At 51.0% G+C, this 20,556-nt stretch overlaps 2 protein-coding genes across 5 annotated transcripts; one reads left to right on the forward strand and one right to left on the reverse strand.

Moving 5' to 3' along the window:
• Positions 1 to 22: 22 nt before the first annotated feature.
• kiaa0319l (KIAA0319-like ortholog) lies at positions 23 to 15,628 on the reverse strand. Of its 4 annotated transcripts, XM_081612848.1 has the most exons (25): positions 15,135 to 15,628; positions 14,745 to 15,015; positions 11,716 to 11,878; positions 10,907 to 10,993; positions 9,974 to 10,242; positions 9,394 to 9,456; positions 9,147 to 9,315; positions 8,578 to 8,676; positions 8,404 to 8,501; positions 8,245 to 8,335; positions 7,667 to 7,759; positions 7,449 to 7,581; positions 7,241 to 7,346; positions 5,842 to 5,964; positions 5,641 to 5,764; positions 5,312 to 5,444; positions 5,076 to 5,224; positions 4,150 to 4,301; positions 3,936 to 4,074; positions 3,290 to 3,449; positions 3,072 to 3,214; positions 2,859 to 2,981; positions 2,574 to 2,664; positions 2,368 to 2,459; positions 23 to 1,298 (listed from the first exon to the last, which is right to left on the reverse strand). In XM_081612848.1, the coding sequence occupies exons 4-25, from the start codon at positions 10,971 to 10,973 to the stop codon at positions 1,126 to 1,128; spliced, it is 2,790 nt and encodes a 929-aa protein (XP_081468974.1). In that variant the 5' UTR covers positions 10,974 to 10,993; positions 11,716 to 11,878; positions 14,745 to 15,015; positions 15,135 to 15,628; the 3' UTR covers positions 23 to 1,125. The 4 variants fall into 4 exon arrangements, with proteins under 4 accessions (XP_081468974.1, XP_081468976.1, XP_081468975.1 ...); XM_081612850.1 differs by having other exon boundaries at positions 11,716 to 11,865; positions 14,745 to 15,628; XM_081612849.1 differs by having other exon boundaries at positions 11,722 to 11,878; positions 14,745 to 15,628.
• Positions 15,629 to 15,919: 291 nt separating this feature from the next.
• ncdn (neurochondrin) lies at positions 15,920 to 20,389 on the forward strand. Its single transcript, XM_008423023.3, has 8 exons — positions 15,920 to 16,115; positions 16,189 to 16,342; positions 16,765 to 17,704; positions 18,361 to 18,524; positions 18,593 to 18,831; positions 18,917 to 19,132; positions 19,202 to 19,344; positions 19,861 to 20,389. The coding sequence occupies exons 2-8, from the start codon at positions 16,196 to 16,198 to the stop codon at positions 20,277 to 20,279; spliced, it is 2,268 nt and encodes a 755-aa protein (XP_008421245.2). The 5' UTR covers positions 15,920 to 16,115; positions 16,189 to 16,195; the 3' UTR covers positions 20,280 to 20,389.
• The last annotated feature ends 167 nt before the right edge of the window (positions 20,390 to 20,556 follow it).

Raw genomic sequence — 20,556 nt, forward strand, 5'->3', positions numbered from 1 at the left:
ATCAGTCATTTTTTTTCTACAATAAAATTTTAAAACATTTTATTTAGATTTACAGACGATCCAGTTTCATTAGGTTTGACCACAGATAGGCGGGAGGACGATCCCTCACTACATTAGAAAAACAACCAGCGCCTCCCTGTTCTGGCTTCACAGTGAACTCTGCAGAGCTGAGGCCCCACAGGTAACAGGAGACATGCCGGCCAGCTGAAAAACAAAAGGAGGGATGGATGAGAAGGAGCAACATGGTGTCGCTCTGCGTTTCTTCCCCCGGCCAGGAAACACCCAGGCTGCTTCACGGTGGTTCTGGTTGAGCCGATCAGAGGAAACCTTCTCATCAATCTCCTGCTTCACATCTGAATCTATAATAATTTCCTCTTGATTTTTAGAAAAGCAACATTCAGTTTTCACATCTTTTCTCAAAACTATTTAAATTCCTCAGCTTTAGAAGTTATGAGCTTTTCAGGACAAAGTAGAATCGAGCAAAATAAATAAGAAAACATTCAATTAGAAGCTCATCATCCAGATAAAAATCAGGGTTCTGGTGACGGCCTGTCTAAGCAGGAAGACTACAGATTAAAATCCCATCCTGGTTCCACTTTAATAGGAAACTAAAAGCTCTTATTGAAATAAAACCGAAGCTAAAATGAGGCACACAGTCGGAGAAGCGTTCAATTTTTCTCCCATGTGAGCTTCCTGTCTGCAGCGACCAGCTTTGAATCCAACCCAGCGGGTTACACCAGAGACAGAACGGGGTCAAAGTTCATCAGCAGCATCTCAGCAGAGGGGCTCAGTCAGCGCCTTAACAGGCTGCTCTCCAGTGTGCGACAGGATTTCAGAATAAAAGCCCACTCGGACCGTCCGGTGGGTCAACAACACAGGAAACACGCAGACATGCAGCAGAACCTCCGGCCCGGTCCAATCCGGCCCGGCAGTCCTCATGCAGGGATCTGGACCGGCTTTGGGTCGGCAGCTCTGGTTTGGTGGCAGTGTTTGGTTGCGGTGTGAGCGCGCCCAGCCGGCGCGCCGCTGAAGCAGGAAGTGATGCGTCCATCAGTAAACATCGTCTCACAGTGAGTACCCAGCGGCCCAGAACTCATCAGAACCCGGTTCTGGCTAGACCTGGCGCTATAGCAGCTCCTCGCGGGGCTTCTTGGCCCTGGGGGGCCCCTGGCCGTTGTTCAGGGAGCCGTTCTGGGGCCGCAGCAGGTGGCCGCGCTCCTGGCCCTCGTCGCTGTCCAGGTCCGAGTCCGAGTGCATGAGGGCCGAGGAGGCGGGGCCAGGGGCCGGCTTCAGGCGCGCTGCGGAGGGGCACAGGGGTCAGAGGTCAGACCATGCATTCTGTAGGACGGCAGCTAACGATCAGATAAAAACTGATCGATTTCTGCAGGCTGCTTTTGATGAACGAGTGTTGGGGCTTAGAAAAAACATAATTATGAGAATAAAATCAAAATATTACCAGAATCAAGTCATCAGATTAGAATAAATTGTTATTTCAACTCCAACACAAGAAATAAAAACGAGGAATGTTGAACATTTGGTGAAGTTCTACTTTGGTTTTACAGATTAGGAAATATTTCATCTTTTATGAGCATCAAGTTATGAGCAGCAGGAATCAATTTATTTATTATGAAGAAATAATCAGATCTAAAATATCTGGTTATTTTGCAACTTTGTTCTGTTAATATAATGACTTTAATCTCGTAATTTAAATAAAAATCTCAGTCTGGCTCTAATGCTCACATATTATACACAATTTTAGAAATACATAAAAAATGCAAATAAACAAATAAATTATTTTTAAAGGAAGAAAATCAACATTTTCTTCCTCAAAGTCAATAACACATTCCTTTAGAGATCGATTGTGTGTGTGTGTGTGTGTGTGTGTGTGTGTGTGTGTGTGTGTGTAGGTGTGTGTAGGTGTGTGTGTGTGTGTGTGTGTGTGTGTGCGTGTGTGTGTGTGTGTGTGTGGGTGTGTGTGTGTGTGTGTGTGTGTGTGTGTGTGTGTGTAGGTGTGTGTGTGTGTGTAGGTGTGTGGGTGTGTAGGTGTGTGTGTGTGTGTGTAGGTGTGTGTGTGTGTAGGTGTGTGTGTGTGTGTAGGTGTGTGTGTGTGTAGGTGTGTGTGTGTGTGTGTGTGTGTGTGTGTGTGTGGGTGTGTGTGTGGTGTGTGTGTGTGTGTGTGTGTGTGTGTGTGTGTGTGTGTGTGTGTGTGGGTGTGTGTGTGTGTGTGTAGGTGTGTGTGTGTGTAGGTGTGTGTGTGTGTAGGTGTGTGTGTGTGTGTAGGTGTGTGTGTGTGTAGGTGTGTGTGTGTGTAGGTGTGTGTGTGTGTAGGTGTGGGTGTGTGTAGGTGTGTGTGTGTGCTGGTCCTACTGGTTCTGGGCAGCTGCAGCTCCATCACTTCCTGCTCTTCACCTTCCAGAATTTTATATCGACTTTTACTGCGGCGAACTTTACTCCTTCGTCTTCCAAGACACAAAACATCATCATCATCATCATCATCATCATCATCATCATCATCATCATCATCATCATCATCAGCTGGCGGCCAATCAGCAACCACCAGGATCTGAACTCACCTGTTGCAGCAACACACCACCGACCAGATCAGCGTTGCCACGGCAACCACAATCAGAAAGGACACTATGGTCACATACAGAACGCTCCACTCTGGAAAGAAAACACGTCACAGTTTAAAGACAGGAGGAGGATGATGGTCCTCCTCCTCCTCCTCCTCCTCCTCCTCCTTCCTCCTCCTTCCTCCTCCTTCCTCCTCCTCCTCCTCCTCCTTCCTCCTCCCTCCTCCTCCTTCCTCCTCCTCCTCCTCCTCCTCCTCCTCCTCCTCCTCCTCCTCCTCCTCCTACCACAGTTGCTCTCTGCGTCTCCCAGCTGGGCTCTCAGGAAGTTCTCCATCCAGAACGGCCGGCAGACGCACTTCCTGGTGAACGAGTCGCACTCTCCGTGTCCGGAGCAGTTCAGCTGGCACACTGAGGAAGAGGAGGGAGGTGAGGAAGAGTCTGAGCACCCGACCGGCCCTGCGGCTCCCCCTGCTGGTCCCGGTCGGCGCTGCGACTCACCGACCGTGTCTACGCGCTGAGCCTTGAAGATCAGGAAGTCGTTCTTCTGTTTGCGCAGTTTGCTGCGCAGGCTGAGCGTGACGCTGCGCCCGGACAGCGGGGGGCGCCCCGGACCGCCCGACACCAGGAACACCAGCCGGGTGCTGAGGAAGAGGAGCACGGCTCAGCTTCATCACAGACAAACGGCCGGAGGCCGACGGGACGGGGGCGTGGCCAACCTGTGCTCGCCGAAGGCGCCGATCTCCCTGACGATGATGTCACCGTCCAGGACGCCGAGCAGGACGCCGACCTGACGCAGCAGCAGGTCCCGCTGCCGCTGGGACACCTGGGATACGGAGACCTCCAGGACCAGCTCCACCAGGTCCCACTGCCACGGGTCTGACAGGGGTCAGAGGTCACAGGAAGGAATCGGATCAGTGGGTCCTTGTGCTTACATACGTCACAGTGATGTCATCACGCCGTGGCGGCCATGTTGTTTTACAGCTTCTATTTATATGGGTTTTATTTCAGGTCTGGCTGGAATATTTTATGTTTACATTATGAGAAAAGAGTCAGAATTTAACAAAAAGTTAAAATCAGAATCTTTTAATGAACAAAGTTCAGCAGCTGGTGAAGTTTTACTTTTTATCCGTTTTTCAGATATGAAAATTCTTCATCTTTTAACAAATTAGTTTGAAAGTTTGATTCGTAAAAACATCTACATGACCTGAGATGCTCACAGCAGATTCATTTTTAAATATTTATTCTGCTAATATTACTTTAAACTGCAGCGGATCATTGAAGTAAGAATATTTACTGTAACTGGATCTGGTGTTTTAATTGGAGGCCATAAAGCCCCGCCCTGGTTCTGGTCGGGTCTCCTACCGGGTCGGACCTCCACGGTTCCCCGGTCCGAGCTGCTCTGTCCTTTGCTGTCGGTCACCTGCAGCGTGAAGCTGTACTTCCCCTCCACCAGGTTCCCCAGGAACAGCACCGCCTGGTGGTCGGAGTTGTTCAGGACGTCCTGGAAGACAAAACCACCAGCATGAGGAACCGGAACCAGAACCTGGACCCGGTGAGGAGGTGCAGAACATCTCACCCCCGCCGCCGGGCTGCTGTCGTCTCGGCTCCACAGGAAGCTCAGGCCGCCTTTATCATCCGAGGAGCGAGACCCGTCCAGGGCGGCGATTCTGACGGGCAGGGAGACTGGCGGGCTGGACAGAACCCGGGCCACAGGAGGCCGGTCCTTTTCTGGAGGGACGAAGGGACAGACGCTCACTGCAGGCCTCCTGATTGGCTGTGAGACCCTGCAGGCCTCCTGATTGGCTGTGAGACCCTGCAGGCCTCCTGATTGGCTGTGAGACGCTGCAGGCCTCCTGATTGGCTGTGAGACGCTGCAGGCCTCCTGATTGGCTGTGAGACGCTGCAGGCCTCCTGATTGGCTGTGAGACGCTGCAGGCCTCCTGATTGGCTGTGAGACGCTGCAGGCCTCCTGATTGGCTCCGAGACCCTGCAGGCCTCCTGATTGGCTCCGAGACCCTGCAGGCCTCCTGATTGGCTGTGAGACCCTGCAGGCCTCCTGATTGGCTCTGAGACGCTGCAGGCCTCCTGATTGGCTGTGAGACGCTGCAGGCCTCCTGATTGGCTGTGAGACCCTGCAGGCCTCCTGATTGGCTCCGAGACCCTGCAGGCCTCCTGATTGGCTGTGAGACGCTGCAGGCCTCCTGATTGGCTGTGAGACGCTGCAGGCCTCCTGATTGGCTGTGAGACGCTGCAGGCCTCCTGATTGGCTGTGAGACGCTGCAGGCCTCCTGATTGGCTGTCAGACGCTGCAGGCCTCCTGATTGGCTCCGAGACCCTGCAGGCCTCCTGATTGGCTGTGAGACGCTGCAGGCCTCCTGATTGGCTGTGAGACGCTGCAGGCCTCCTGATTGGCTGTGAGACGCTGCAGGCCTCCTGATTGGCTGTGAGACGCTGCAGGCCTCCTGATTGGCTCTGAGACCCACTTCTGAACCGCCCACTGACCTTCTCTGACGATGACCTTCACCGTATCGCTGCTCTCCAGCTTCCTGTCGTCCGCCACCGTCAGCGTGAAATGGTACTCCCCGACCTCCAGACCCGTTACCGTGGCAACAGCTTTGTCTGCGTCGTTGATCTTCACGCCGTCCGGACCGCTGGTGGAGCAGAAAGCGTCCCGAAAGGGGTCTGTTTTTAAATCAGCTCGAGTCCAGTGAACCTCCAGAACCAGAACCAGAACCGACCTGGTCTTGGTCCAGTGGTACGAGGCGATCTTCTGGTCGTCGCTGCTCTTTCTGCCGTCCAGCGTGGTTTCATCCACCGGCAGCGTCAGCTCCTTCTCCGGCCCGGCGTCCGCCACCGGAGGCTGGTTGTTCTCTGCAGCAGAACCATTAGAACCCAGCAGAACCATTAGAACCCAGCAGAACCACCAGAACCAGTTTAAAATGTCTCGTTTTTCTTTCTTTGGCCAACTGTAGAGCGTGAATACTTTCTGCTGTGTTTATTGGCAGACAGACCAACAGGAAGGTTCTGGATCTAATCGGACCATGAAACAAACTGAGGCGGTTCTGACCCGGTTGCACGATGACGATGACCTTGGACGTGTCCTGCTGTCCAGCCGAGTCCGTCACCGTCAGCTGGAAGGTGTAGTCTCCCTCCTGCATGGCCGACAGCTGCAGGATTGGCGTCCGGACGCCCTGGAAACCACGGGACACGGTGAGGCCAGCGCACCGGGGCCGACCCGGACCGACCCGGCGGCGCCGCAGAACCTCACCTGCATCTCCACCACCTTGTCCTTGCTCTCCGGGGTCAGCGACCATTCGTAGCTCAGGTTGTCGTGGTCGTCTGTGCTCTGGTTGCCGTATAGCGTGATGGAGTTCCTCGGCAGCTGGATGGCCTGGAGAGACGCACAGCCCGTTGGGTTGGTACCGCCTGCGGCCCGGTTCTAAGGCCCGGTTCTACTGTTTAAGACTGCTGTTCACCCAGTAGTGGCTGCTGCATTGTTCCAGAAGGTTTTATCCAAAACTAGCTCCTGATCTGATTAATGATGGACCAACAGCAGTAAGTGAGAGGGAGAAGACTAGCTAATGTTAGCTTGGAGAGGCTAACAACTACCATAGCTAGATTGGTCATCCACTGAGTTGCCTTTTCCTCTACTACCCATTAGCATGGATAGGCTAGTGTTAGCATTAGACAGGTTGGGGTTTAAACTGGATATGCTAGTGCTAAGCTATCCAATGCTAGTTGTTATATAGGCAGTGGAGTTAGCCTAGAATGTCTAGGCTAACTCCACTGAATTGCCTACTTCTTCTGTTTATTAGCACAGATAGCATTAGCTAGCATTAGCATTGGACAAGCTGATGTTTAAATTGAATAGGCTACTGCAAGGCTATCCACGGCTGACATTAGCCTTGGATAGGCTAACATCTAGCATGCCCTGGCTTGTACTTATTCTTTCAATTAGCAATTGGCTAAGGTGCAATTCCACCTAATATTTGAACTTTCACAAATTAAATAGAGATTTCACAAATTACCAACTAGGTTTTAAATATTCTGCTTCTAACGTCGCATAATGTTGTCCATGTTTGCAGCATCTGAGCACTGAAGTTTTTAACCCAGAGCTAATTAAAGGGCAGTATAACATTAGATGCTTTAGCCATCTAATACAGCATGTTTACACTTAGCATCGCTTTGGATTACAGTAAACAAAAATACAATCCATCTGGAGCATGGTGGCTACAGATACGTCATGCTAACCATTTATCTTGATACGTTTTTCTACATCAGCCTAGACACGCTAGTTGTTAGCCTATCCAATGCTAACACAAGCCATGTATGATTATTAATGTTAGCCTATCCAATGCTAATGCTAACTGAACTAATGGTAACACCAGCATATCTAATGCTAATGCTAGCCTATCCATTATAATGGACAGCAGAGGAAGTAGGAAGACTAGCCTAACCATGCTAATCATTAGCCTCTCCAAAGCTAACGCTAGCTAGTACTCTCCTGCTCAGTTAGTGATGCCGGCTGATCATTAATCAGGTCAGTAGCTAGCGTCAGAGCAGAAGTAGCAAGTAGCAAGTACCCCCCGCTGGGTGGAAAATAGTGAAAATTTTGGCACTGTTGGCACGCCGTACAGTCCAGAACCAACAGGAAGGAGGTTTCTGACCTGGTTTGGGCCGGCGTTGGCTACAGGCTTGTAGTCCTTGGCCTTGATAACAGACAGGGTAGCCTGGGTCGAGTCCGTGGCGCCGTCCGAGTCCGTGACGGTCAGACTGGAGGAGGAATGAGGAAGAAAACTCATTCACATCGTTTCACACCCGGTCTGTGTTTGGACCAGAACCTCAGCAGAACCAGCCGGGTTCCTCCACCCCCACCTGAACGTGTAGTTCCCAGGAACCAGGTTGGTGAGGGTGAGGATGGGCGTGTCGGCGGAGACCTTCTCCTCCCTCAGGGGACCTTTGACCTCCTCCCAGTGCCAGGTCACGACCTTGTCGTCGTCGGTGCTCTCTGCGCAGAGGAAGAGGAGGAGGATGAAGGTTTGGGTCGGCGCCGTGGCGGCTGGCCGCGTTCGTGTCGAGTGAAAACCACTCACGGCTGCCGTCGATCACCGTGGAGCTGGTCGGCAGGGAGATCTCCTGGTACTTGGGGGAAACCGTGGCAACCGGGGGTTTGTTTACGCGCGGCTCTGCCAGGTGGAAAATGAAGCATTAAGTGGATCACTGAGCAGAACCAGAACCAGAACCAGTCAAACACATCATGGGATCTGATCTGCTCATTTATCGACTGTGGTGTCCAAAGTGTGGCCTGCGGGCTGTTTGTGGCCCTTTGCAGGATTTTGTTCGGCCCAAGACCAAATAAAAAAGGCAACACAACAGAAAACAGCTGATGAAATTAGTTTTTCTTTTAATCAGGTTGTTTGTGTTGATGATTCATAAATATTTACTTTATTGATGAGCAGAAAAGAGTTTAGTGAAAAAGTATATTTTCAATTAATAAATATAAACGGTCATATATAAATGTGTGTATCTTTCATTTTTCAAACAGCTGCTCCTCTCTTACTTCTTTTACCGGCTAAGTCTGAACAGAACCTGAACAGAACCTGAGCAGAACCCGAACAGAACCTGAACAGAACCTGAACAGAACCCGAACAGAACCTGCCTCCCGTCTCACCTGGTCTGACGGTGACGTTGACGTAGCCCCGCCCATAAGCGCCGTCCCCGTCCGTCACCGTCACCTCGAACACGTACAGGCCCACTGTTAGCTGGGGGGGGAAGAGGAGGTCAGACAGGACCAGAACCAGAACCAGAACCAGAACCAGAACCTGAGCACCTCGCTGAGCTTCAGTGTTTGTCCCTTGTTGCCCTCCACCTGTGCGCTGTAATCTATGGGATGCGTCTTCAGCTGCCAGTCGAAGGCGTAGCTGCTTCCTGCAGAGAACCAGAGGCGGCGCATCATGGAGGGAAGCTCCGCTCCATGAAGCCCCGCCTCCAGGTGAGACCTTACCTGGTGGGGGAGTCGGGACCACGTAGGCGTTGAGCTCCACCTGGTTCCGCGGCAGCGTCACCTCCACGCTCTCTCCGGCCGAAACCACCAACTCCCTGACTGCAGGAGGAGAGCAGGATGGTGAGCGGCGCGGTGCGTTCGCTGACCCTCAGAAACCACAGAGGTTTACGAGACCCAAAGGTACGCCAAAAAAACATCACAAGCTGCTCAGCATTCCTGATTTTAACTATTTATCATATTTCGTGTTGGAGTTCTCATGAAATTACTATTTTATTCTCTTAAAATCCCCAAAACTTAAATGTATTTAATGACGGATGAATGGCTGCATGTCGTGCTGCAGCAGCTGCTGCAGCTGATCGTTTCTGGTTTGCTGATATTTGTTCGGCTCACAGGAACTGATAACTCAGTACTTCCTGTTTGCAGAGCCTCGGAGCGCCGCGCTGCGTTCCAGCTGTCAGGATCTGGGAAAACCGCAGCTGACCTGCGGCGGGGGGCGAAGTCCACCCTCCCACCTGCAGGTCGTGCGACGCCCCTGCTGCCTCTCACCTGCTGGGGGCGGGGCCACTCACCTGCTGGGGGCGGGGCCACAGCCGTGTCGTTGGAGGACGCGGTGGCGTTCTGCGGCGGCAGGACCGGAACGCCGTCTGAGCTGCCATTGGCCGGCAGGCTGAGGTTCTGCTGGGCGGTCGGCAGCAGACTGGAGCTGCTGGGAGCTGTGGGATCGGCGCGCGGCGTCTCCTGCACACAGAGTCACGAACGGATCAGAACCGGAACAGAACCGGGATCTGCTGGTGGAGCGTTGTTCTGTGGCGTTACCATGGCGATGCGGCTGCGTCTTCCGGCATGTCGGGGATTCCTGCGCTTCATCCTGACCGGACCCTGCAGCAGGGAATAAAAACGTTTTTAATGTTGGGTTCAGTGACGTCATCGCGCCCGGGGCGGCCATCTTGACCGTCATGTTCACTTATTTACACTTTGAATTCAGGTGGAATATTAGAGCCAGTTCAGGATTTTTAAGTTTAATTACAAGAAAAAAGTCACAACTGTACATGAATAACATGGCAAAAGAAAAAAGTTTTTATGACTTTTGAACATCTGGTGAAACTTTGGAGTTGAGCGTTCAGCGTAACGGCGGGATAACGAGCCGAAATGTCTGGTGAATAAAGTACATTTTATAATAACACGGACACAAAAATGAACATTTAAAATGACTAATGCTGAACATGTGTGGTTTTCATGTTGGTTTAATTAAACACTTTTTCCACATCGGCTGAATCTTTTCTGGCAGAAAGAATCACCAACTTTAGAACTGCAGAAGCTTCTTTTTCCGGTAAATTTGCTAATATTATGACTTTATTCTTATAACCAAGCTAATTTCCTCCCTCAGCAGTAAAACCTTGGCCAGCAGCTGCAGCAGCCCCAGCGACTCTCGGTGCGGCTGCGGCAGGACGGAGATGCCGCAGCCGTCCGTCCGGGAGCAGCCCAGCAGCACGCAGCGCCCGCCGAGGCTCCACACGGCGCCGCAGCCCGGCCGCAGGCAGCACGTCTCCCAGCAGGTGGCGCCGCCCTGGCCGGACGCCAGCGGGAACCAGCCCAGGCTCAGGGTGCTGCTCCAGTGGATCCCCAGGACGCCGCCGGAGACCCGGCACAGGGCGGCCGCCTGGCCTGGAGGGGGAGGAGTCAAAGGGTCAAAGGTCGCAATTCAGCCCACACACAGCAGAAGAATCCAGACGGGGAATCTAAACGATCCTGAAAATAACGCAGTAATGAAAGCAGTCAGTGAATGCATCACGTTCCAAACACGTCCAGACAGAACCGGGTCAGAACCGAATCAGAACCGAGTCGGAACTGTCTGTTTTATTTTGTCTATGAAATTTTCGTGTTTTAAATAAAGTTATTGGAAAAACCGAGGGGCTGAAACGAGAGGAAACAGAACTGCTGCGTCTTCACACACTTCAAAATAAGAGCCTGAACATAAACGTTGATGACCGAAACTGGTTAAAATTTCTTCAACTGAAAGTTTATCAAATAGTCAATTAAATTAGAATTTATCTGGAAACGTTAATAATGGGAGAGATAAACGTCAGCAAAGAAGCTAAAGCGCTAACATGCTAATAGCTATTAGCATGTTAGCGCATGTTTGGCCATCACTGGTTTTAGCTCAGTTTAAACTGAAACCTTCGGTTCCGTCTCCTGGTGGGACTGATGGACCGAGGACGGCCCAACTGGCCCTTTAACTGCTGTTGCCATGGCAACATGATGGCGCCAGAGCGCAGGGCAACGCGGTCCAACCCTGCGGTTCGTCTGTCCGCCATGTTGGCTGGCTTACCTGTGGGCGGAGCCAGCAGCCACAGGTGGGCCAGCAGCAGCAGCAGCAGGTCCGGACGGCCGGACATTTTCCACCTGGTACCGGAACCTGCAGGAGGGACGGAGACAAACAACCAGAACCGGACCGGAACCAGAACCGCTCCAAGACAGCAGGTCACATTTCATCTAAATTATTCAAAGAAATGAAATAAAATTTAAAAAACATTTTTACAAAAAATAAATAATAAAACAGATAAAAATCAAATAAGGTTTAATTTTGTATTTAATCTTTGCTGAAGAGACAAAAAATTCAAAATATTAGAATAAAGATAAAAACACCAGAAATGTGAAAATAAAACAGAATAAAGTGAATAAAGTGAATAAAGTGGGACAGACAGAAACATAAATATTCACAAACTGACTAATAATTAAAAGATTAAATGTTTCCTCATTTTGATTCCTAAATATTTTTCATGTTGGAGTCAAAATTATTACTTTATTCTCCAAATATTAAAGTTTATTTTCTGTATTATTACAATTTTACTTTCATGTTTCAGTTACGTTTATTTTTCTTGTCCTAATGAAATTTTAATGATTTTTTTTATAATAAAGAAAAATAACATTAGAAACATTTAGTAACTAAATATAATGAAGAAATACATGAATTAAAAAATAACAATTAAATGAAAATAAACTATAAATTACAGCAAAACAAATTATACAAAAATGAACAATTTAATGATTAAAAGTTACATTTGAATAAATTTACAAATAAAACTAAATGTGATCAAATAGATGAAATAAATGTTTCCTGGATAATCAGCTGCTCACCTGGTTCTGGTTCTGGTTCTGGTCCGAAGCTCAGATGAAGATGAGGAAGAGGAGGAGTTAGGTTGGCAGTGAGCTGCAGTGAGGCGACGGGTGAAGACGGGTCGACACCAGAACCCTGACCACCAGATCCAACATGGCCGCCTCAGGAGGCTGCGGCGCCGAGCTGCGGAGCAAAACATCGGATCAGCGGGGAACCAGAACCACCCGGTCCTGACCGCGGGTCCAAACCGTTTCGGGCCCTTCAGGTGAGAACTGCAGAACCAAACCCACAGGTTCTGATCCGGCGTCGTCATGGCAACGAGTAACAACAAATCTGACATTTTTCATCATTTCTGATTTTCTGATTGGCTGATAGATTCATGAAGCTGGTTTCCGTCAGGAAAACCACCAGAGGAGAACCGTGGGAATATTTTAATCTAATTTTAAATCTACTATTTAAAACACTAGAGTATCTAGTTTACATGATTTGGATCAACATTAGTAGCTTTTTCTTCTTCTGCTCTTTCCTTGTTGCTAATGAAATAAAATGAGCTTCACAATGTTACACTGACTGTGTAGAAAATGTGAATTGTTTGTTAATAAAGGTCTAAAATCAGATGGAATTAGGTTATTCATGCTGAATGAATGTCATAATTACTGATTATTATTTATTATATTTAGATCTTTTCAGTTTATATTTCTGTAAATATTCTCTAATCTCTGTGGGTTTACAAAGAGGTCAGAGGTTAAAGCTGTTTGGAGTCGTGGCATGGAAACGTTTGGGAACCCCTGAGCCAACCTCCAACCGGATCCAACTGGGTCAGCAACAGAACCACGACCCGAACACAGCAGCAGAGCTACGACAAAACCAGGCCTAGTCAAAGTCCAGAGCTCAGCCTGGGGCGGGACCTGTGCCAGTGTTTACTCTTCTTCTTCAGTGAATATCCTGCGGAGCGTGACGGTGAGGTTGTCTCGACCAGAACAGCAGAACCGGGCCGGGTCTGAGTCTGTCAGCACAATTAAAACTGGTTTTGCTTTGAGCTCCTGAAGCCGGTTCTGTTTCCGGCCCGGTGATCCGGGCCCAACCCACCCGCACGGTTCTGCCTCCTGTCTGATATCCGTTTCCTGCTGCAGTTCTGCTGGCAGCTTTTCACACAGATCCAACACTTAACGAGTCAGCTTCAAAACACAGCTTTTGGCCTAATTAAAGTCAGAGAAAAGCTGAACACAGGTCTGCAGGAAGAATCCCTGATTGTGTTTGAAGCAGAACCGGCCCAGAAGGGCGGAGGCAGACTGGAGGCGGTTTGGTCACATTCCTTCATTCTGGATTAAATAAAAAATGTAGCGGGAAAGTTTCTGAGGAAACATGGTTCTGCCAAAGTCTGAACCGAACCAGAGGTTCTGAGGCTGAGTTTGGTTCTGTAGGCCTCAAGTTTCAGCTTCAAAGCCGAAACATGAGGGTTGTTTTGATTCCACGTCAGGAGAATTTCCAGAATTAGCTAAAATGCTATTGGTTAGCATGAAGGCTATCACTAGCTGCTATCACCTTGTCAAAATGAATTCTATTATTAGCATGATTGCTAAAACTAGCATGTTGACCTCCAGTGAAAATAGCAAAACTTCTAAGGTTAGCTAAAATGACGTCAGTAGCATATGGGCAGCATCACAATCATGTCAACAAACTCCAACTTACTCAGGATGCTAACTCCTGTTTTTATATCAAATGAGCCTGAATGTTAATTAATTGTTGCTAATATACTAACATAAACCTGCTACACCTAGCATGCTGACCTGCAATAATAGTCCATCTAGTATACAAACAGTAAAGCGAGGCTAAAATGAGCTAAAATGCTGTTAGCTTACATGCTACCATTAGTATGTGGGCTACCACTAGCATGTTTTACTTAATGTAATTGCAGATATTAGTAAATAAGAATCAGACTTCCTGTTGACAACAGTTTATCTTACATCTTCCAAAAGCAAGATGTAAGATTAGCATGTTGACTATTATTGACTAGTATGTTACGTTTAGCTCAAAATGAACTACAACACTACTGTTAGCTTAACTGCTACCGTTAGTATGCGTGTAATACTAACATTGACTTTCTGCATTTGGTAAACAAACAGTTAATGAGCTAAAATGAATTGAACTGATGCCGATTATGTTGGCTAACATCTACAAAACAATGGAAAGCTAACGTCAACAGTGGAAAATACAGTAATGAAGAAGCAATAAGACGAAAGCTCTGAGGCCCCATCACTGAACCCTGAGGGCCCCCATCACTGAGCCCTGAGGGCCCCATCACTGAGCCCTGAGGGCCCCATCACTGAACCCTGAGGGGCCCCATCACTGAGCCCTGAGGGGCCCCATCACTGAGCCCTGAGGGCCCCATCACTGAGCCCTGAGGGCCCCATCACTGAGCCCTGAAGGGCCCCATCACTGAGCCCTGAGGGGCCCCATCACTGAGCCCTGAGGGCCCCATCACTGAGCCCTGAGGGACCCCATCACTGAGCCCTGAGGGCCCCATCACTGAGCCCTGAGGGCCCCATCACTGAGCCCTGAAGGACCCCATCACTGAGCCCTGATGGACCCAGCACTGACCCTGAGGAACCCCATCACTGAGCCCTGAGGGCCCCATCACTGAGCCCTGAGGGCCCCAGCACTGAGCCCTGAGGGCCCCTGTGGAGGTCTCTGTACACTCAGAGCTCTGCTGCACCAAACCAGCTGAAGGTCTCCGGTTCGGATCCCTTCATGAGTCCAGATCAGAACCCTGAGACCTGACAGAACCTGGCTGGACCTCCGAGTCCGGACCAGAACCTGATGCTGGGTCTGCATTCAGCTCGAACCGACCCACGACGGGAATAAACTTTCCGACAACATGGAGGGATCGTTCACCGTGGATCTGACATGCGTGGAAACTTCCGTCCGCGGTCACAGCGGGACGGAAGGAGCCGCCGGAGGAGCGTGGGCAGGCCGCCGTGGAGTGGGTCGGGTTTGCTGCAGCAGGTTGGCGCTGACAGCCCGGTACCGCAGGTTCGGTGAGGCTTACCTGTCTAATCCAGGATCAGCCGCGCGGAGGCACCTTCAGGCTAACAGCTGCGGTCATCTCTCCAGGAAATGGGGCTGGACCCGGAGCTCGGTCCCGGTCCGGAGGTTCCGCCAGCGGTGAGGCCGCCTCCCAGGGTTCGGTAGCGGAGATGTGCCGCTGGTTCTGGCCCTCTGCACTGTAAAGTGGGTCAGAGCGGATCTGGACAGCTGATGAGTGACGGATCAACCGTGTAAAACACAACTTCCGGTGGAGGGATTTTCAACTTAAAAGTCTAAAAGGAATCAAATGAAGGGAACATTTCGAGTTGAAATACTTTCCTCGGGATGGACTCGTTACAGGTTCGGTTCTGTTATGTAACCAGTCAAACTGTGGGTTTAAATCTTCATTTACCTGAATATTAACGAACTTTAATCAGACTTCCGCTTTGCGCCACCTGGCGGCAGCTTGGCGCTACTACACCAACTCGGTTTAAGGGAGGGATGCTGTACTCTGCTCTGATTGGCTCTGATTGCTTAAAAGGTGAATGATGACGTGCTTGGAAGTTAAAGTATGGAAAACCATTTTGATCAATACTTTTAAAAGTCATTGAGACCAATCCATGACATGCAGCTGATTATTTATTTAGCTTTAGCTTTAATCAGTCCGTCACAGATACCAGAGCGAACCCTGGACCCACCTCACAGTCAGACAGTGTTGTTACGAAAGATAATGGTTTTAGAGAGAATACCTGCCAACGCCATGCAGAAAGGTCACTGGGCAGGATTCAAACCTACAACCCTGGTTTTACTAGGCAATAACATATTGCCTAGTAAAACCGGAGGACCGGGTGGATCCAGTTATACAACCTTCTACTGACTGACTCTCTACTCAGAAACCATTTTAACTCCTCAGATTATGGACAGTAGATAAGGCTGAAGAGTCACGGGTTGCATCTCTTACAATCAGCCGGCAGATCACCTGGGAAGAAATGACGACAAGGTGGTGTGGGAGGAGATTACCTCTAGAACACCGTACTCCCCTGTGGGAGCGGGTTATTGAAGTCTATGACGTCATCAATCACTGTAGGTGTATTCTTAAAAAAAGGTATTATTAAAAATATAAACACCGGAAACCCAAACCACTGCCTGGAATACCACGCTTCAACGTTTCTGTCTCCGGCTGACGCGCCGGCTGTGAAACGATGCACACCCAGTCAATGCCTCGTTTTCACGGCGCGGCTTAAAATGGCGCCCTCACTACGCAACAAACCCTGATCTGATTGGTTCCCCGCGACTGTTTGAGGGTTTTTATTGGTTTCTGGTAGTTTATTTTGATACGGGAGGATTTAGAAGCTGCTGTGCTGCGTCTGGGAACAGCTGACACCTCACTAAGGTGGTTTAAGAGTTTCCCTGCTGTCGGGTTTCACATTTTCAGCTGACTTTAAACTACTGTTGCTGGTTGCCAGGGTTACCATGGGTGACCAAGCGGCAGATGAAGCGGAGCAGGGAGCAGCAGGAGGAAGGTGTCTCAGTGAAGCCCAGACACAGGTGTTGGACAGGTGTCTGCACGCGCTCAGGCACGCGAAGAATGACAGCCAGACGTTAGCGGCTCTGCTGCTGGTGAGTTTCAGCCTGCCGAGCTTAATTCAGCCGGCTGTAAAGATTAGCTTCGCGCATACATGGTGTATTACGGTAAGCGGTAGTGGAGTCCCGGCAGCCAATCGGCTGCCTTATAGACCGGAAACACTCGCAGATAAACATCCAGAGAACGGTCCTTCAAAATGAAAGTTTTGTTTCATTTGAATTTATTGCTCCTTTGTTTGGTCCAATACATCATGAAGCAATTATTGTAAAATTAAAACTGGTTCAAATGGCTGTAAAATGTGGCTAAAATCCATGACCAGCTTTTTAAATAATGTTATTAATTACATTATTACAGTAAAACCTCCATCTATGTTTTAACAAAAGCTGATAACCCTGCTAACTGGACCTGGTTCTGATTCAGTTCAGGCCTGGTTCTGACCCGGTTGTGTCTCCCTCAGATAACGCGGCTGTGCCCGGCCAGCCAGCTGGACCCGGCCACCATGCGGCGGGTGTTTGAGGCGGTGGGCCCGGCCCTCCCGGCCCGGCTGCTGGTCACGGCCCTGCGGGACCCCGGGGGGGCGGGACTTCCTCCCCAGGAGCTGCTGTCTCTGGGCGCCGCCCTGCTGGCCGCCCTCAGCACCGACCCCAACATGGCCGCCCGGCCCCAGCTGCTCGCCACCGTGCCGCTGCTGCTGGGCCTGCTGGCCGACGGGCCGGGATCGCAGCAGCAGAACCGGGCCGAGGCGGGTCCGGAGGCCCGCCCCAGAGGGAGCGGCGGAGAGGGGGAGGAGAGCAGGAGGTCAGAGGTCAAGTCTCTGGACCAAGCCGTGGTGGCGGACTGCTTCCAGGTTCTGACGGCCGTGTTAGGGCTCCTCCGGGGCCCGGAGCGGCTCCTGGCCCGGGGCGCGGTGCCGGCCCTGTGCCGGGCCGCGGGTCAGAACCGCTGCCACCAGAGGGCGCTGTCGCTGCTGGGCTGCCTGCTGTCCAAAACCAGAGAGGAAGCCTGGCGCAGACACCCGGCAGAACTCCTCTCTCTGCTCCTCAGGCTCTGCTCTGAGTTCTGCCGGGCCTCGGACCCGACCCGGCTGCAGATGTGCGCCCAGCTGGTGCGGTTCCTGCCGCCGCCAGAGGCGGCGCAGCAGAGCGCGGAGCTGAGGGAGGCGGTGGGCCGAGTGTGGGCGGCGCTGAGACCCACGCTGCAGGCCAAGCTCACGCCCAAGCAGATCGGGCCGGTTCTGGTTCTGAGCGCCTGCTTACTGGACCTGTACGGCTGGGAGTCGGTGGGTCCGGCCCGGTTCTGCTGCCTGCTGGTGAACCGGGCCTGCGTGGAGGTCCGGATGGGCCTGGAAGAACCGCCTGGGAACGATCCGAGTCCAGAGCTGCAGAACACGCTGACAGGTAGTGTCCGGTTCTACCGGGTCCGACTGTCCTCTGGTCCAGAACCAGAACTCGGTGTAAAGGGTCGTTAAGTTCTGGTTCAACGGATGTAAAATAAATCCTATAAATAGAGAAATAAATACTTTAATAAAGAACCGACTGTTGGTTCTATTTTTACATGTCAATGAGTTTCTGACATCAGATGATGAGTCGGTTCGGTTCGGGTCGGTTCGGGTCGGGTCGGGTCTGGAACAGTGTTTGTGTTTTAGTGGATTAGTTTGTATAAACATCAGATGTTCCCTGAATCACACAGCAGTTCCAGAGTCTGAGTTGGAAACTCGGATATTATATCTAGAAAAAACGCATTTCAAAAATTACTAATTTATTAATTATTAATTAATTACTAAATTAATCTAATTGTCTGAAAAAAGTGTAGAAATAATATGGAAAAAAAGTTTCAAATTTGTTTAGATGAAATTTGAAGGAAAAAGTCAGAAAATACAAAATCTAAGTAAAAAGGATCAGAATTAGATTAAAAATATAAAATCTGAAAAGAGTTAAAGTATTTAAAAACATCATAAATTTAGATTCACGTATTGCAGACACATTGGGACTAATTTCTCTCCGTAGATTCTGGTCCCGGTGGCGCTCATTTCTTCTTCTTCTCCTCCCTGCAGGATGCTACCGCATCATGGAGGCGGCCATGGAGCAGGCCTGCACCGCCGGCGACGCGGCGCCGCCTCACCGCTCCGCTCTGAGCGCGCTCAGTCTGCAGCAGAGCCGCCAGGTTCTGGAGGTTCTGCAGGAGGCCTTCTCCGCCGTCATCTTCTACCTGCAGCAGGTGGGCAACTGGACCCGTCTCCTCCTGCGGGGGGCGCTGCAGAGCGTGACGCGTCTCCTCTCCCTCAGGTGGCGCCTGACCGCTTCTCCGACCCGTTTGTGCTGGCGACGTTCCGGGCGCTCTGCGCCTGGCTGGCCGAGGAGACTTCCTGTCTGAAAGAGGAAGTGACCGCGCTGCTGCCCTTCCTGATTGGCTACGCCCGGCGCCACCTGCAGGAGGGAGCTGCCGAGCCGAGCCTCTCTGATTGGACGGCCCGACTGTCTGTCAGCGAGGGGGGCGGGGCTTGGACGGGCACCGGGGCTCTCAGGTAAACCCAGAACCTGCTGCAAGAGCGGGTTCCGCTGTGGCACAGGCCCCACCCCCTTCTGATGGAGGCTCCGCCCCCTCTGCAGGTACCTGCTGCCCGCCCTGTGCCACCTGTCGGCTGAGGACGCCCCCAGGAAGGTGCTGCTCAGCGTGGATGCCCCGGCGCTGCTGGTGGACTTCCTGGTCCGGACCTGGACCGACCTGAGGGGGCGGAGCCAGACGGCGCTTCCCAGAGACCCCAGCATGGAGACGGCGTGCTCCGCCCTCCTGAACGTGACGGTGACGGAGCCGGACAGAGTCAGGTAGCTGCAGGTTCTGGTTCTGGTTCCTGGTGTTTGGTTCTGGTTCTGATTCCATCGGTCCGTTTCCAGGAAGGATCCATGTTTCAGAACCCTGGAGGCCCACCTGAGTGAAGCACTTCCTGTTCTGATGAATAAGCCCCGCCTCCTGGTCCTAGCAGCCAATTACTGCACTCTGGGGCTGATGATTGGCCGGTTAAAGGCTCCAACTGGAGGTCAGAGTTCATTTCCAATCCTCCAGCTGATCATTTCCAGCTTCCCATAAGTTACATTTTCCATAAAAGTTTGTTTTGTAAATAAAGTTAAACTGTGTTGAAGTTTTGGTTATTAACTATTAAGACTTTTCCAAGTTGTTTCTAATTATTTATATTCACGCTCTTATTTTGAATTAAGTGAATCCATTTCCTGCTGGAGTCTTTAAAATCTTTTAGCACATTGTATGTTATGTAGATGTAGCGCTTTAGCATTAGCTTCAGCTATGCTGCTATAGCGTTAGCAGAACTAAAGTTTATGATTAGCGCTCTGTGGTTAGCGTAGCTAACTTTTAAGCTGGCGTTGCCACCGGTGATTGTTTGAAATCAGTTTTCAGCACTAATAGAAAGTTGTTTGACCACTTTTTGAAGCCGGTGGTTGGACCGGGCCTGAAGCGAATCAGAACCTCCTGCTGCGGTGAACCGGACCTCCTCCTATTTGTCTGTCTGTCCGTCCTGCTAACTGTCCCTTGTCTTCAGGTCCGGTGGATTCGGGCCAGAGACGTTTCTTCTCTGTAACCCTGCGGTTCCTGCGCGGTGCCCTCCGCCCCGGTTCCGGTTCTGGTCCGGTCCAGGTGAGCGCGGACTGGGAGGAGAGCTGGGACGAGGCGGCGGAGCTGTGGCGTCTGTCCCTGCAGGCGCTGGGCGGCTGCGTCCGGGTTCAGCCGTGGCTCTCCGGCCTGATCCGGGACGAAGGCTGGCTGCGGCACACCGTGGGCGTCCTGACGCAGAGCGGCGCCGCGCCAGAGCGCCACAGCCAGGAGGCGCTGGAGGAGGCGCTGTGCGCCGTGGCGGAGCGCTGCCCGGACTGCCGGCGGGACGTCCGGGACGCCATGAGGAGCGGCGGCGCTCTGGGCCACATGAAGAGGCTGAAGGCGGCGGTGGGACTTAAAGATTAAAGGAGGTTCTGCTGAACTGTCTGGTGTGCTCTTTACCTGGTTCTGGTTCTGATCAGGTTCTGGATCATGTTGTAGTTCTTTCTTTTGTTTAATAAAAATCTATTTTATTACTGAAGTTTCCCGTTTCCTTCCTCTGATCCTGCAGTTCTCTCTGCCGCCAGCAGGCGGCGCACTGACTCCAAACATCAGTTTTCTGCAGACCGACAGAATCCCGAATTTTCCCGTTTTCCGGATGTTTTTCTGGATTAATCCCAGAGTTCTGGAAAGGTTCTGATCC

This window comes from Poecilia reticulata, chromosome 11, assembly GCF_904066995.2.
Source record: "Poecilia reticulata chromosome 11, P_reticulata-male-v2, whole genome shotgun sequence".
Lineage (NCBI taxonomy): Eukaryota > Metazoa > Chordata > Actinopteri > Cyprinodontiformes > Poeciliidae > Poecilia > Poecilia reticulata.

Coding starts and splice junctions, on each gene's coding strand:
- kiaa0319l (XM_081612848.1), bottom strand. CDS start 10,973: ATGTCCGGCCGTCCGGACCTGCTGCTGCTGCTGCTGGCCCACCTGTGG. Junction 9,316..9,393: donor GACGCAGCCGCATCGCCATG/GTAACGCCACAG, acceptor CTCTGTGTGCAG/GAGACGCCGCGCGCCGATCC. Junction 4,075..4,149: donor ACAGCAGCCCGGCGGCGGGG/GTGAGATGTTCT, acceptor TTTGTCTTCCAG/GACGTCCTGAACAACTCCGA.
- ncdn (XM_008423023.3), top strand. CDS start 16,196: ATGGGTGACCAAGCGGCAGATGAAGCGGAGCAGGGAGCAGCAGGAGGA. Junction 17,705..18,360: donor GCTGCAGAACACGCTGACAG/GTAGTGTCCGGT, acceptor TCCTCCCTGCAG/GATGCTACCGCATCATGGAG. Junction 19,345..19,860: donor GTTAAAGGCTCCAACTGGAG/GTCAGAGTTCAT, acceptor CCTTGTCTTCAG/GTCCGGTGGATTCGGGCCAG.